Raw genomic sequence first — 16,365 nt, 5'->3', positions numbered from 1 at the left:
CTTGGCCTCGACTTCCCATGCCGGCCCCTTGCCCCGCCGCTCCCCCCAGATGTTTGTGTTCTGGGGCCGCTGAGCCTCTGCCTGTCAGCCTGCACAGCGTGGGGACCAGTGCGCTCTGCTCTGCGGACTCAGAGGAGCTGAGAAGTGGGACTCCCTTGTCTCCAGAGCAGAGATGCCGCCCTCCTGCTGCGTGTGTGTGTGGGGGGGGCTCTCAGCCCCGGGGGAGAGAAGGGAGCGGGACTGGGGCGCAGCGTGTGGGGTGCTGCGTGGGGTGCTCTTGCTGTGGGGTGCTCTTCCCGGGGGCCCAGCCCGTCATCAGCATGCGCCGACAGGTGAGGGATTCACCTGTCCCGCAGGCGGCCCTTACCCCTGCCCCTGCTGCCCAGCATGCAGCATGCTCTCAGAGCCCCCTCGCCCCTCCAAACTGTTAGCACCCCCCCACACACACACACTGCTTCTTCAGCCCTGTGGGGCGGGGGTGGAGAGGATGGTGGGCCCCTTCTCTGCTTCCTCCCTCTCCACCCCTGACCCAGGCCTGGCTGTCCCTCAGGTTTCCCTAGTCCGTTGCCACCTCCGGGCCAAATCCAGGTCAGGTTATCAATGGACACGCTCTGGCCCCCACTTCAGGGGCTGTTTGTTTCCTGGTGCCACGGGCAGGCTCCAGGACAGGGTGGGGACAGGGAGCTGCAGGCGAGTCCCTCCCAAGGCTGCTGTTCTGGCAACGACCATGTCCCTCTGCACCAGGGACCACGCAGACCTCCTCCTCCCTCCTCCCCCCTGCAAAGTCCTCCTCCCTCCTCACCCCTGCAGACCCCCTATTGCCTCCTCCCCCCCCCCCCGTAGACCCCCTCTTCCCTCCTCCTCTTGTAGACCCCCTCCTCCCTCCTTCCCCTGTAGGCCTCCTCCTCCCTCCTCATCCCTGCAGACTCCCTCCTCTCTCCTCCCCCCTGTAGACCCCCTCTTCCCTCCTCACCCCTGCAGACCCCCTTCCCTCCTCCCCCCATAGGCCCCTTCTTTCCTCTGGCCCCCCGCAGACCCCCTCTTGCCTCCACCCCCCTGCAGACCCCGTCCTCCCTCCTCCCACTGCAGACCCCCTTCCCTTCCCCCCATACACCCCTCGTCCCTTCTCCCTCCTCCCTCCTCCTGCCGCAGACCCCCTCTTCCCTCCTTCGCCCTGCAGGGCAGCCAGATGACCTGTGTTCCCTGCTTATTTCTTCTTGCCCGCTGCCCTGCAAACCTTGCAACTGTCTTTTTTTAAAATCCTGTAGGAAGTCTTAATGCAGAGATGCCAAAGCATGGGTAGTTGCAGTGAAGTTTGCTTGAACTTGGGACGGTGCCGTTTGATTTACTTCCCGTTCTTCCTTTCCACCTGTTGGTGTCATCGTTGAGGTGCTGGGCTCATTCACCTGCCAGAGCCTGCGATTGGGGTGATCCCACTCAGGACGAGGGGACAGTGTTGGGGCTCAACCCCTGAGCCCCCCGCGCCCCCCCCCAGCCCCCTGGTCTGTCGTTGGCAGTGCTTTTCCCTTTGTCATCGTCGCTGGGCTCTCCCACCACCACTGTCCCACACCCCTCCTCGCTGGTGCCTCGCACAGCCGGGAATGTTTTGGAGAATCCAAAAATATGAGAGCCGGAAGTTGGCTGGGAGGTTGTCTAGTGCCAGTCTCCAGAGCGTCTGGCACGGTGAATGAAATGTGCTGTGACGGCTGTGTTGGCTGTGGCAGCCCCCAGCCGTGGTGGCGAGCGTGACTCAGAAGCTGCTCTTTTCATTTCTTCCGTGTTAAAATGTAAACATTTGCCCACCCCTGGTGGCGACTGAATCGGAAGGTGGCCATCGGAGTGATGCTGTGAGGTTTGTCTTATTCCTTCATGTTGCTGATGAGCAGCTGCTCTGGGCCCCGCATCCGCCTCAGCGGTCCCCCGATCCTCGCCATTGGTGTTGTGGCCTGTCGCCCGGGGTAAACTGAGACTGAAAAGGCAAAGGGGCTCCAGACACTCATGATGCTCAGGGGCGGCCCTCACGCTGTCGTCAAACATTCTCCAGCTTCCCCCCCCCCCCCCCCCCAGCCCTGCTCTTGCCTCTGCAATAGGAGCAGGCAGGGCGAGAGCGGGGGTGGTCCTCAGCCATGACAACATGGGCTGGGGCAGCAGCGACTGCGGTGGGCTCAGCCTACTGCCTGGCTCCTCTTGGCCCCTGCCCCACTCGCTGGGGACCTCAGAGGCCAGCCAGCCCGGGAGCGCCTCCTCCCTCCCCTTGGCAAGATCCCCCAGGACCTGGGAACTCCCGGATTCTTGATCTCTGCTGTGAGGAGTGTGCTGAGGGGGCAGTGCCCCTCCCCCGGCCCCGTGGAGTGAGGCTCTTCCCTGCATGTCCCATGTCTTGAGTGGGTGGGTGGGGCTGGGGGCCGTGGGGAGTGTCTCCTCCAGCAGCCCAGCCAGGCTCCAGCCCCTGATTGATCACTGTCCTCACCCCCAGACAAAGCCTCTTCGGCTTTCAAGCTTATCAGAGTCTGGCTGACCATGGGGGGACGGGGGAGGGGGCAGGGGGGAGGGGACAGGCCCTCGTCCTCCAGCAGATGGGAGCTGCCCCTGGGTCTCCGCTGAGAGGGATCAGAGCCTGGTGTCCCTCTGCTCCCGCACAGACAGCCAGTGTCCCAGACCCCGCTGTCATCCCTCCCCACGGCACCGGCCTTCCCTGGGCCCAGCTGGAGCATGCATCTGCACCTGTGCCAGGGGGACTGGCGTCTGTGGGCACCCCACCCGACAGGGGTTACCAGAAAGAGGGCGCGGGGTTTTCCCCCTTGATCTCTCGGAGTTCCCCCTACATAGAATCAGGTCTCCTCTCCTGTTCTGGGCCCTAGAAGGGTCAACTGAAAGGTCCAGCAAGGGCTGGGATGTGGCTCAGTGAGAAGTGCATGCTTTCTGTGTGTGTGAGGAGGTGCACACTTGGCAGTGCTCAGGGCTTAACTCCTGGCTCTGTGCTCAGGGAACCATATGGGATGCCACAGATCAAAACCGAGTCGGCCACGTGCAAGGCAAGCACGCTCCCCACTGTCGTATTGCTCCAGTCCAGAGGTGCACCTGCCGTGTGGGGTCGTGGAGGACGAGGGAGTAGAGTGGGAGGGCGTGTGTGTGTGGCGGGGGAAGCAGCATCCTTCTCCAGCTCAGATGAGACGACGGTCGGCCTTGGACTTGGATGGGGGTACGCGGGGACTGGAAAACTTTTTAACCTGCTGTCAGGAGACGCAGCAGCCTGGGTACTGGGGGTGTCCTCACAGTCACTGAACAGGACCGATGAGCCTGTGCCCGGTGTTCTCCGCCCCCCCTCCGCCCACCCCCCGCCCCCCCGCACCACTGCCTCTGCTGCTGCCTGGCCTGACAACCTGGGTCTTGTCACCCTGCTCCAGAGGGGTCCCAGCAGGCGTGGGGGCATCTGAGGGCGCTGACGGCGGGGCAGGAGCCTGGCTGTGTGATTTCCCCACACACAGCTCCTTCCCAGAGGGGCAGGGTGGGGTCACTGCTGTCTGGGGACTCCTGGAAAAATCTGCTGAGCTGGAAATGAAGAGGCGGGACTCTGGGGCCTTCTCTAGCCTGGACGCTGGCAGCTGGACTGCGTCCGCTTCTGAAGGGGAGCGTCTGGGCTGGGGTGCAGAGCTGGGGGCGGGGGGCATTGTGAGGGCCCTCCCCGGCCCTCCTGGGACTCCTCCAGTGTCAGGAGAAGCTATGGAGGCCTGAGGGCCAGGGCCTGCCCGCCTCCTGGACTTCCATCTGGCTTGCTGGGCATCGGAGAGCCGGGCGGTGTGGAACGGAGAGCAGCAGTGCCGCCTCCTTTCAGTTTTCCTCCCTCTCTGCAGAGACAAGTGCCAAGGCCAGGACATGGGGTGCTGGGACTCAGTCTCTAGCAGGCTGGCACAGGCTGTGAGGGGGAAAGACCCTCCCACACCCCCCCAGACCTCTGGGTCAGCACCGGATTTGGACTTTAGTGTTTGGACAGCTAAGGAACAGCCACCCAGGGGACATCAGTCAGTAACTCATCCACCAGCAAGGATCCTGGACAGGAGTCCTGGCGTGTCGGGGTCACGCAATGGGGGAGCCTTGGGCACTGGCCAGGGACGGGCCGGGCTGCCCATGAGATGAGGTGGGCAGAGCTTCCCACCCAATGAGGAATTTCAGTGGTTTACTACCCGACACCATTAGATCTTCATCTTCACTCTGGTTGTCTTTGTTTTCTGGAGACAAGTGAAATTCCGTAAAATGGAATATTCAGTTTAGACAGTGAATTATCCAGGCGCCGTCAGAAACACAGCACAAAAAGTCCCCGTGAAATCCCCCTGAGATATTCATATCCTCTCCGTTTCATATGTACACACATACACAGCAGCACATGTACATATTCTTACATATATGTATGCGCACATGCATATACTTGTAATAAATATACACATGTGCATACATTAAATATGCACACACATGCATGCACGCACGCACACATGCATGCACACAGAGCAAAGCACTGCCCTGCCTACGGCCACATACAGAGCTCCTCCTCATTCCTCTCCTATCATAGGAGAGAGGGGCCTTGTGGGCCCAGGGTGTACTGAGAACAGCAGAGTCTTGAGGAGCTGGGCTGGAAGGGGACCCCTGGGTGTGGCCCGTGGTCTGATCTCCAGCCCCTTTGCTTTCTGTCCGAGGCAGAGGTGGCCCCCGGGGTAAGTTCCTGGCTTCCCCTGTCTGTCTAGAGTTGGGAAGAGGGGCTGGAGCGATAGTACAGCAGGTAGGGCATTTGCCTTGCACGCGGCCAACCTGGGTTCGATTCCCAGCATCCCATATGGTCCCCTGTGCACTGCCAGGAGTAATCCCTGAGTGCAGAGCCAGGAGTAACCTCTGGGCATCACAGGGTGTGACCCAAAAACAAAAAAAAAAAAACAAACAAAAGAGTCGGGAAGAAAAATGTGCCTGGATGCTGGTAGGCAGGAGGGGACATTGGGGACAGGCTGTGTGGAGTGGAAGGAGGGTGGCACAGCAGCGTCCCCCTGAAGGCCCTCTGCCAGGAGCCTTGGGCTTCCAAGTGTTCCAAGCTTGCAGGAGGGAGAACACCTGATTCTGACCGTTTGGAAGATTCCTGTGGGCTGGGAGGAGAGGCAGGGCGGGCAGAGGGGACAGCAAGGACAAGGAGCAGGAGCAGGCTGGAGCTGTGTGCCAGTCTGAAGGCCCCGCCCCTCGCTGGCACCTTGAGGTGCTACCCAGGTCGGAGCCTCTGTGCTCTTCCCTGCGTGGCAGGAAGACTTTGGAGACAAGCTGGGGAAAGGGGGGCTAGGAATGACCCTTGGTTGACTGGGGAGCCCCGGGGATCAGCCCCACCGGGTTTGTGGAAAATGTAAACCTGGTGGGTTTTCACTGGGACTGAACTGGGAGTTGACAATACTCCGCCCAGATAACTCTGACATCCAGGGGGAGGTGGACGGCCAGCGCCAAACCTCCCCCATGCTCCCCTGCTCTGTGGGCGGCAGAAATACTCCCTGGATCATGCATGGAATTCGCTAGATGGGGGAGAGAGAGAGGAAGGGGTGGAGAGGTGAGAGGCAGGCGGCCCTCCTGTCCACTCCCCTCGCGGTCTTCTCTCCCTGTAATGAGCTGGAATATGGCAGGAGCCAGAGCTCTCTCGGGGCGGGGAGGCCTGGCCAGGGCTACTTCTCCATCCGTCAGCAGATTCCCAGGAGCCATGGAAATGGAGCCACCTGGTGTGACCCAGATGGGCTAGGTGCTGGAAGGGGCTGGGCGGGTTTCTCTACCCTGGTTCAGTACTGATCACAATGCGAGTTCTGGGTGTGCGTGTGTGTGTGTATAAATAATTGTACGTCACGTGCAAGGGTCCTGATGGACAAAGCTCACAAAGACCCTGTTGATTTGCTGCTTTGGCCATGTTGGGCTCAGTATACTCCAGCTGGGTGCTGACTTGGAGTCCCACAGTTAACTCTGTGGTGAGGCTGAGTCTAGAACTTGGGAAAGTCCAGACTGGAGGGGAAGACTCGAAGCAAGTCAGAGGCTCTGGGCTGGACAGTGAGTGGAGTGCGTGCCTTGTACACGGCTGACCAGGTTTGATCCCTGGCATCCCCGAGCACTGTCCTCAAGCACTGCCAGGAGGGGTCCCTGAGTGGAGATCCCTGAGCATTGCTGGGTGTGGCGCCCTCCTGACCCCTGCCCCTCTGTGTGAAGGCAGCTGCTGGGTGAGTCCTCCTGGGCGTCCAACCTCACACCTACTGCCCCCCCAATCCCACCCCATCCTCCTCCGCCCCCTCCCAACCTTCTTGTGCCCGAGACTGCATGTCAGTGCCTTCAGCATCTGGCCTTTATCTAGATTTATTTGGAAGGAAAATGTCGGTCGCTCTTTTCTCTGACGCACTAAACATTTCATAGTTTGAAAGTTTGCAGCTATTATTTTGTAGACTTAGAAAGCATCTCATTTGGAGCTGGAGAACAACCAACTAACCATCCAACCAACCAAAGGAGTTATCGGTGGCTAATTGTCACTGGGGTGGGCTGAGGGCTGGGAACTGGCACAATCTCTTTCCCTAAGGCGCCGTCTGTGTCGGTTCAGTAACTGAGCTGCCGCTCCGGGACCCCGCTCTGGGGTGTTCCCGTCACCGTGCAAACGTGTCTCCCTTCTGCGCACTCCCGCCGCAGTCTTCTCTCCCTGTAATGAGCTGGATGGAATGTGCCAGGAGCCAGAGCTCTCCATCACCAAGCCAGATGCTTCTCCATCCGTCAGTAGGTTCCCAGGAGCCATGGAAATGGAACCTCTTGGTGTCACCCAGATGGGCCAGGTGCTGGAGGGGGCCGGGTAGGGGACAGCGGTGATTCCAGAGGTCCAGCTGAAGGTCAGGTCTGAGAGTACAGACGGAGCGCCTCTCCTGGTTCCCTTCTTCAAGGCTCTGCACCTTTCTGGGTGGTTAGCGGTGAGGGTGAAGAACCCCAGCTGGGCTGCAGGCCGAGAGCACAGGGGATCGCCCACCCTCGGCAGGCAAGGAGCCCCTGAGGCCTCTCTGCTGCTCCACCCCACGAGCTGCCCTGGGCAGAGGAGACAAGACGCCACTTGCCACTTGCAAGCGAGGCAAAGCTGGGGAATGCCCCTGAGCTCGGCTGGAGGAGAACAGATATTTTTTGCTGCTGGAGGAAGGAAACTGATTTTCCCCCTGTTCCTCCACCCCCTCCTCCAGTGCCGATGAGTCTTAATTTTCTTCCGCTTCTGATGAAGATGGAGCGAAGCCAAGTTATATATTCAACCAGACAGGGGAGCCGGGCGAGGAGATGAGGGGGCAGAAATAGGGCTTTTCCACGTGGAGAGGAAGTAATTAACATTAAGAGTGCGGAGATGGGGAAGCCCTGGGTAATAGAATTTTAAGTTCTAAGTGTAGATGGTTAAAAGCAGAGTCGGGGGACCAGGATGTGCCTCAGCTGGTAGATGAAGCACATGACTAGCAAGTGCAAAGACCGGGGTTTTATCCCTAGCACGTCTTGGCCCAGTGAGCATTGCTAGGGGTGGCCCGGTCACCCCCAAGCACCACTGATGTGCTCCATCCCAACAGACACTGGACTTTCTCTCTCTTTCTTTCTTTCTTTCTTTCTTTCTTTCTTTCTTTCTTCCTTTCTTTCTTTCTTTTTGCTTTTTGGGTCACACTCAGCAATGCTCAGAGGTTACTCCTGGCTCATGCACTCAGGAATTGCTCCTGGTGGTGCTCGAGGGACCATATGGGATGCTGGGAATCGTACCTGGGTTGGCCACGTGCAAGGCAAGCGCCCTACTCACTGTGCTATCGCTCCAGCCCCTGGAGTTTCTCTTGTTCATTTATTCGCCCATTTTCCAACCCAAAACTAGGGACCTACTATGCGCGTGGGTCCCTCAAGCAGGCATCAGGGAAGGGTCCCGTTCTCCCTAACAGGGGCAAGCGACTGGATTAGGGATGGGGAGAGAGTGCTGTGCAGATGTCGCCTCTTGTCAGCAGGATAAAGCATAAAGTACCACTCTACGGTATTGAATCTATTGATTGTCAGGATTTAGGATTAGAAACGCCAGCAGAGACCAGCTCTCTCTGATTGCCTGTCCCCTCCTGGATTAAGTAAGAGGGATCAGATCGAGGGTGCGGTGGGGAGGGTCCCTGCCTTGCACGAGGCCAATGCAGGTTTGATCTCCAGCAGAGGGTCCCCTGAGCCCGCCAGGAGTGTTCCCTGAGCACAGGGCCAGGAGCAAGCCCTGAACTACAGCCAGATCTGGCCCCCAAACCAAGGGGGGAAAAAAACAAAACAATCAAAAGAATGTCCGTTGGCTTTTCCCAACGTTGCAGTGTTCCCTGTCTGAGTTCTGTCCTCAGATCTAAGCAATTAGATCAGCTCCTCTCTCCTCCATCTGCCGTGACATCACAGGATTGCCATAGCAACAGACCGTGATGGCACCAGAGTGCCCGGGCTGCTAGAATGAACCACATTGGCCAGAAGAGATTATGTCACCTGAAAGCAAAAAATGAGACAAGAGCAAAAGCCAGAGAAGCTGACATTTGATTTCAGGAAGAACATTTCTCGGCGGAGTAAGATGCCAGCAGCCCTGAGCCCGAAGCCCTCCCCAGCACGCAAGGCTCTTCCCGGGGTGGACCTGAGGCTGGGGACAGGGTGGTGACCTTCAGGGGTCCTTGTAGCCCCAGGTACCGGGGACCTGGGGGCTTTAGGGAAAGGAGAGATGGAGTCCTTTTTGGTCTCTGGAGAATTCAGGGAATTGACAAGGAGGCAAACCACCTGCCTCCGTGCCCTGAGCAGGACAGGCTGTCTCCAGCTGGAATTTATTCTATGGCAGCTGAAAAGATTTTGAGAAATAAACAGGCGGTGACCCCCGCCCTGCCCCCGCCTGCATGCCCGTTTGCTCCCCTCTTCCTTACAGACTCTGGGAGGTCACTTCCCTTCAGTCTCACCCCAGCTCAGAAGCCTGGTCCTGGCCACCAGCCCTGGCTCCTGGACAGCCTCCTTTGCTCGTCCCACCTGCTCCTGATCCCCGGGCCCACCCCAGCCCCACCCACGGCGGGAGGTGCAGTGGGCACTTTGTGGGCATGGCGCCTTCATTGTGCTCTGGCCCGTGAGTTACTGTAGTGTGGACACCGGGCAGGCTGAGAGGAGAAAGGCAGCTTCACCCACCTCGGCCTCGCACCCGGACTGACCCCTGTGGGCACAGGCAGGAGGGGCCCTGAGAAGTGAAGTGGGGAGTGGAGAGAGAGCTCGAGGCTGGCTCCCGGCTGGCAGCTGGGGACGGGAGGAGGGGGCAGCTGTCTTCCTGCAGGTCGCTGGCATGTGCTTCTGCCGTGCAGATGGGAACGCAGCCCCGCACCGCTCCGCCCGCCGCTCCCCGGTGTCCTTAGCTCGGGGAGGTCGAACTGCCTGCAAGGTGCACACCTGCTCCGCGCGCGCCCGGCTCTGCCGTGTCTGCCTTTCTCCTTGGGGACCCGAGCCGGGAGGGCAGCATCTCCCGCTCGGCCTCTGCCAGGCTGCGTTCCACCACACCTTAGGCAGTGGCAGCTCTCGGGGCACCCTCCCCCTCCACCCTGCCTTGGTGCCGGAGCCCAACCCAGGGCACCCGCCGTGTCTGCGCCGCCCTTCTTCGCCCTGGATCTTGGCCCTGCTGCGTCCTCCCGGCCGGACTGGAGGACTTACCATCGGAGGGATGGTAGGAGCAGAGTGGCTGTCGGGTCCCCTGAGGCTGCTGATTGCGGGACAGAGCTGCCAAAAAGATGCTGAAGTTTCGGGCTGATCGGAGGGTCAGGTAGGGACTCCTGCCGGGGCCCGGGTGCCCGCGAGAGAAGGTGGAGCTGGCGGGGCTGGGGCTCTAGGGCCTCCTCCGGCCAGGGGCCTGCCCCGCTGACCTGGGAGAGGCACCGGAGCTAGGTCAGTGGCTGCTGCATTGCAGTGCCGTGAAGGGGAAGTGTTTGGAAATGGGTCGCTCGGGGATGGAGGGAGGACGTCATGTGGACGGGTTGCCGGGAAGGGGCGTTGGGGGCAGGGAGGAGGGACAGTGCCGGCCGACAGCGCCCACGTGTGTGAGTGTGTGTGTGTGTGTGTGTGTGTGTGTGTGTGTGTGTGTGTGTGTCTTCTTTCGTCCTTCCTCCTGTCTGTCTGATTGTCTGTCTGAGCAGTGCCTGCAGGGACGCTCTCAGCAGACTCAGCACAAACAGGACACAGAGCAGAAGGACACCTGGGGGCAGGGCCGCCAGGACAAAGCAGAGACCTTGGCACTGCACACGCTGCCTGCCTGTCCCCCAGACTTTGATGTGGGACCATGCCAGGGACCAAGGTCAAGGCAGCTGCTTTCTTCCTCAGGGGTCCCCCCTAGCCCCTGCACTCCTGCCCCGGTTGATGGAGGAGCAGGTGCTCGTGGAGAGGGGAGGGAAGGGAGCACAGAGAGGCAGGAAGCGGGTTGTCCCAGCACAGAGTTGGAGCTCAGGCCCGGGGGACCCAGATCAGTGTCCTAAATGGAAGGCTCAGGGGCAAACCCCAGATGCCTGCACAGACAGGGGCTGTGACCGGGGGCCGCCCATCGTCAGCATCCCGGCTTCCTTGACTGTGGGTCTCCAGCCCATTTAAGGCCATATAATGGAATGGGGAGTGAATATTTGATAACAGTGAAATGTGAAATGTAAAAGAATTTCTGGATGCGCGCTGACTCCAAAGTCTACCTCAAATACATAATGAATCCGCGGCCTTTCTTGGCAGTGTTTACTTGAGTTGCACTTTTTTTGTGTTTTGGTTTTTGGGTCAGGCCCAGCGGTGCTCAGAGACTTCTCCTGGCTCAGCAATTCAGGGGACACTGCTGGTCCAGGACTCAAACCCAGGCTTCCAGCTTGCTCTTCATGCGGGGGATCTCTGTCTTTGCCTCTGTATCAGGCGAAAGGGGTCAGGAGTGAAAAAAGATTAAGAAGCCTGTTTTTGTTTGTGTGGGGGGAGGGGCGGGGAACCCAGTGATGCTCAGGGGTTCTCTTGGCTCTGCATGCAGGAATTACTCCTGGCTGTGCTCAAGGGCCCCTACGGGCTGCCGGGGAATAGAACCCCGGTTGGCTGCATGCTGGGCAAACGTCTTACTGTCTGTGCTATTGCTTTGGCTCCAAGAAGAGCTTTATTGTGCCTGACTTTGGGCGTCATCTGCTTAGGACCTGTTTGAAAGTGGAAATAGCCCCTTGCTGTTATCTTTGGCTTCAGTGAACAGTTCAAACACCGGGATGGATCCTGGTCTATTGAGAGGGTCTGCAAGAGGTGTCTTCACTTCCCCCGGCCGCTGATGCCACAGGTTCTGGGTCAGCCCCACTAAGCTGGTCCTGTCCCGTGGATGCTCAAGCCACAGAAAGCTCCATCCTGGCGCCTGCTTCTTGGAGTGCCCGAGCCTGCCCTGGCTCTATCTCTCAAGAAGAATAGTGAGGCCGATCCTAAAACTCACTCTGCACCCCACCCCAGCCCCGTTGACTGGGTGCTTGAGTCGCCCCTTTAATATTCTCGCCAGCTTCCATCTTCCATGGCTGCAAAGTCTGATTTTATAGGGGACACACCCAAGGTTTTTTTTTCCTTTTTGGGTCACACCAACGATGCACAGAGGTTACTCCTGATTCATGCACTCAAGACTTATTTCTGGCAGGCTCAGGGGACCATATGGGATGTTGGGAATCGAACCCAGGTCAGCCACGTGCAAGGCAAACACCCTACCCTCTGTACTGTCGCTCCAGCCCCACTCAAGGGTTCTTGGGGTTCTGAAATCTCCCCCAACGATGCTCAACCTGGCAGCTCAGTGCTTACTTGGACCTATTGGTACCTGGGGCTTCCACGTCTATCCTGCAGTGCCCCAGAGCCACCAGGGCCATACCCAGGAGTGCTAGGGAGGGCAGGTAGTGCCGGGGATTGAACTCAGGGCCTCACGTGGCCAGGCGTGTGCTGCACCCTGGCCTTTCCCCAAATCCTCTAAAGTTAGAGATGGAGCTCCCAGGATGGGGGCCCCAAGTTCAATGTCTAATGCCACACGGCCCCCTGAGTACATCTGGGTGTGGCCCCACAAAAAGAAGAAATAAAATAAAAAGCTCAAATTAAAGAGCTGGAGTATGAAGCAGGAGAGGAAGCGCTAACAATCCCCAGTCAGCAATGGGTGGACACTGGGAGGGGCTCGGGCTGCTGCTGTCCTGGGAGAGACTCACCCACGGCAAGTCCTGTCCCCCCGACCAGACACGCTTGGGGGGGCCCCCAGATGGGCTCTGTGGGCTTTGACCCAACTCAGACCCTGGGAAGTGGTTTCCGCTACTGAGTGAAAGTGTCTTTCTGCAGCCCAGCCTCCTGTGGCCCCACCCTTAGCCCTGATGGGTGTCAGTGGCCAGCTGCTGCCCCCTCAGCTGCCCACTGCCTTAGTCTCAGCGTCTCTTGTGTTTGCCTCCACAGCCACCATGAGAGACGGAACACCTTTCTGCACCCAGTGACGGGACAGATTCCGGAGGAAAACCACAAATTTAACTTGAAACCGTATGTTTGTCCCCTGCAGCCATGGAGCTTGTAGGCCTGGACCCTGCACCCCCCCCCCCAGGGTGCCGTGGCTGGGAAGGGGGTGGGTTCATGGGGGCTGGGGCCTGAGGGTCTGTGGGAGCTTCAGGGTCCCCCATGCCAATCCAGAGGTTGGACATGGAGCCAGTCTCAGGTCAGGGCATCCTACAGAGTGAAACAGAACTGTGAGGGGGCTCTGACCCTCAGCAAGGGCCTTTGGGGAGGGGTCTTCTGCTAGGAGCGTCCGTGACTGAGAGACCAATGTGGTGGCCATGCGGTGCCCCTCAGCCCACTGGCTCACAGCTGTCACTTAGAACGTCCCAGAGCACTAAAAGTAGAGTTTTCTTTCTTTCTTTCTTTCTTTCTTTCTTTCTTTTCTTTCCTTCTTTCCTTCTTTCTTTGCTTTTTGGGTCACACCCGGCGATGCACAGGGGTTACTCCTGGCTCTGCATTCAGGAATTACTGCACTCAGGAATTGCTCCTAACAGTGCTTGGGGGACCATATGCGATGCTGGGAATTGAACCCGGGTCGGCCACATGCAAGGCAAAGGCCCTACCTGCTGTGCTATCACTCCAGCCCCTAGGAGGAGGTTTTTAAAGTCAATTTGCCTGGAGGAAGAGGCGCATATCCAGCACCACCAGCGTGGGTCGGCAGAGGGGTGGAGGAGTGGCAAGATGGCTTCATGCCAGCACTGGGGGGCCCGGGAGTGGTGGGGCGCAGTCCCCTGTGGCTGCCGGAACAGCGGGTCGGGTGGGGAAGGGAGGGCCGGTTCCCACTGAGTTCCACTTCTGACTCGTTTCTTCCTTCTCTGCTGCCCGTTTGAAATCAGATCCACCTTGGACATGTCCAATAAAGCAGGCGGGAAACGCGTGACCACCACCAACAGCGACGTGTCCAATCACAACATGGTGTCCGAGGTCCCCGCCGAGCGGCCCAGCGTCCGGGTGAGCGGCCAGCAGGCCCCCAGGAGCCCACCCAGGAGGAGGACGAGGGAGGGGCTGGCGCGGGAAGGAGCTGGCGGGGCCAGGCTGGGCTTCTTTCTACCCACTCGGTGCCTGCAGTGTCGTCTGTGGCAACCCTAAAGCTCCAGATGGCTTCAAACGTTCCCCGGAGGACAGAAAGGCCCATCCTCGCGGGGGCTCCGTGATTTATGGGGAAGCAGCAGAAGACTCACTCAGAAAGATGTGTGCGGGTGGGGGGTGGGGGGTGGGGGGTGGGCCGAGGAGAGGGGTGTCTTTGAGCAGACACCAGGCAGAGCTGGTGATTGGCGCTCAGAACATGCATTCAGCCACACACACACACACACACACACACACACACACACACACACACACGGGCACCCTGACAAGGGCAAAGAGGCCCAAGGCAAGCTGGAGAGGGTTTGGGAGGAGAGAGATCGAAACAGACACGAGACAAGAAATGGTGGTAGGTGTGGCCCCCAAACAAACAAAAAATAAAAACAGGGGCTGGAGCGATAGCACAGCGGGTAGGGGGGTAGGGCGTTTGCCTTGCATGTGGCCCACCCGGGTTTGATCTCCAGCATCCCATATGGTTCCCCCGAGCACCGCCAGGAGTGATGCCCTGAGCATCGCGGGATGTGACCCAAAAAGCTAAAACAAAAGAAAAAGAAGAAGAAGAAATGGTGGGGCTGGAGCGATAGCCCAACGGGTAGGGCGCTTGCTTTGCACACGGCCAACTCGGGTTCGATTCCCAGCCTCCCATATGGTCCCCTGATCACTGCCAGGAGTAATTCCTGAGTGCAGAGCCAGGAGTAACCCCTGTGCATCGCCAGGTGTGACCCAAAAAGAAAAAAAAAAGAAGAAATGGTGGTAGGGGCCAGCGAGCACAGAGAGGAAGGCACTTACTTGCCTTACACGGGACCAACCCGGGTCCAATCCATGGCACCCCATAGAGTCCCTCAAGCACTACTGGGTATGATTCCTGAACACAGAGCCAAGAGTAAACCCTGAGCAACACTGGGTGTGGCCAAAAAATATGGCGGTCGATCACACAGCCGAATGCGCTCCAGAACCTGAAAGCCATCAGAACAAGAATAGATCTTGAAAATGTAAGGTCGCAAAACATGGCAAACAAAACGGCATCACTTATGAAGAGCAAGCTTTAGATGGGCTCAGGTAACAAGATGGTGATGCTGTATGAGCCTTATATGTGGGCAGCTCACGGATCTGGGGTCCATGGTGGCCTTTGGGGTGGGACTGGACTGAGAGTTGATGGACTCAGGGATCTGCATGTTCTTAGCACAGAGGCCCAACCTTCAGGAGCCGAGCCTCTGACACCGGTGAAGGCTCAGGGAAGAACTTCCCATCTGACGTACCATAAAACCCAGTTCTTCTCTCCTCGCTTCTGTGCCTGCAAATGCGGCTTCCTTGCACGTAGCTGTGAGATCCCCAGAGGGAGCAGAGCAGAGCCTGGTGTGCTTCTGCCAGGAACTGCTGGTCACTGCGGGAGTCAGAGGCTGTTCCGGGCAGGGCTGCAGTTTCAGACTCTACAAATCTGCCTAAGGGAGAGCTCACTGCTCAGGGGGCTCCGAGAGGCCAGGTGGAGGGGCTGGGAGCTGCCCTAGGCCCAGAGGAGAGGCTGGGATTTGTCAGAGGACAGGGCAATCGGGCTGCCCCGAGCTCTGATCTCCACGGGGAAGGGAAGGGCACAGGGAGGGTCGGTGGGCGGGGGACTCACTGTCAGAAGCCTGTTCCCTCTGGAGAGGTGGAAGGAGGACCCTCAAACATGCGGGACCCCAGCACAGACAGGAATGATCCCCCAGGCACTGCTGGGTGTGACCCTAAAACCAAACCTAAACAAACCTAAACCCAGACCTAGAGATAAGCTCTTCACTCCCCCCCCAGGGGATGTCAGAAGGAAGAACCGCTGTCCAGTGACCTGAGATGTGGGCAGGGGAGGGGAGAGTACACAGACACCACCACCTCTCCTGAGGTGCCCAGGACATGCTGAACTCTGGTCGGGCACTTGGGTGAATTTGCGTCCCTCTCACCAAGATGGGAGACAGACCATGTAGGATACCTGGGGTCAAACCTGGGTCAGTCGCATGCAAGGCAAATGTCCTACCCTCTGTGGGGTATCGCTCCCTGAAGAGTTAAATTTCTCCTAAAAATATCCCACTGCTTCGAGACACATGGAATGCCTCTCTTGAGCCCCATTTTGTCAATATGTTCTTGTGGGGCCACAATTTGGGGCCACACCTGGCAATGCTCTGCACTCAGGAATCATTCCTGGTGGTGCATGGGGGACCATATGGGATGCTGGGGACTGAGGTTGACTGCGTGCCAGGCAAGCGTCTTATCCACTGCACTGTGGCTCCGGCCCCACTGAGCCCCATTTTAGAAAAAGGAATAGCCACCGTAGAAGGACTCTGGCTCTGGTGACCGCCAGCCCTCAGCCCTGGGCCTCATTGCTTGAGGGCACCTCCAGAGGCTGCTCACTCGCCCAGTTGCTGCAGTGGGAGAGAACTAGGTTCCCCCTCACCCCCCGCCAGGCCACCCGGACCTCCCGCAAGGCTATTGCCTTTGGCAAGCGTGCCCACTCCATGAAGCGGAACCCCAGTGCCCCCGTGGCCAAGGCTGGCTGGCTCTTCAAGCAGGTGAGGCCCCTGCATCCGCGTCCCCCACCCCCTGCTCCCTGCTCTGTCCTCACAGCTTGGGGACATCTCTACCTGGACATTTGTCCCTCCAGCCCTAAACCCCCCACCCCCACCGCCCCTTAACCCCCTGGCTGCCCCATACCATGTCCTATTTTGGTGTACCTCTGAGCAGCCGTCATTTTCTATCTTTTTATTGTGT

General features: G+C 58.8%; 1 protein-coding gene across 1 annotated transcript in view; it reads left to right on the top strand.

The window, feature by feature from the left end:
• The window catches only part of PLEKHA6 (pleckstrin homology domain containing A6), a 142,070-nt gene that overhangs the window by 84,897 nt on the left and 40,808 nt on the right, over positions 1-16,365 (top strand). Inside the window, 3 exon segments of the mRNA XM_056119068.1 lie at positions 12,451-12,531; positions 13,380-13,494; positions 16,062-16,166. Of these exon segments, the coding sequence (XP_055975043.1) occupies positions 12,451-12,531; positions 13,380-13,494; positions 16,062-16,166 (301 nt within the window).

This window comes from Sorex fumeus, unplaced genomic scaffold (assembly GCF_029834395.1).
Source record: "Sorex fumeus unplaced genomic scaffold, SorFum_2.1 ptg000039l, whole genome shotgun sequence".
NCBI lineage: Eukaryota > Metazoa > Chordata > Mammalia > Eulipotyphla > Soricidae > Sorex > Sorex fumeus.
This window is presented reverse-complemented; position numbering and strand designations above follow the sequence as displayed.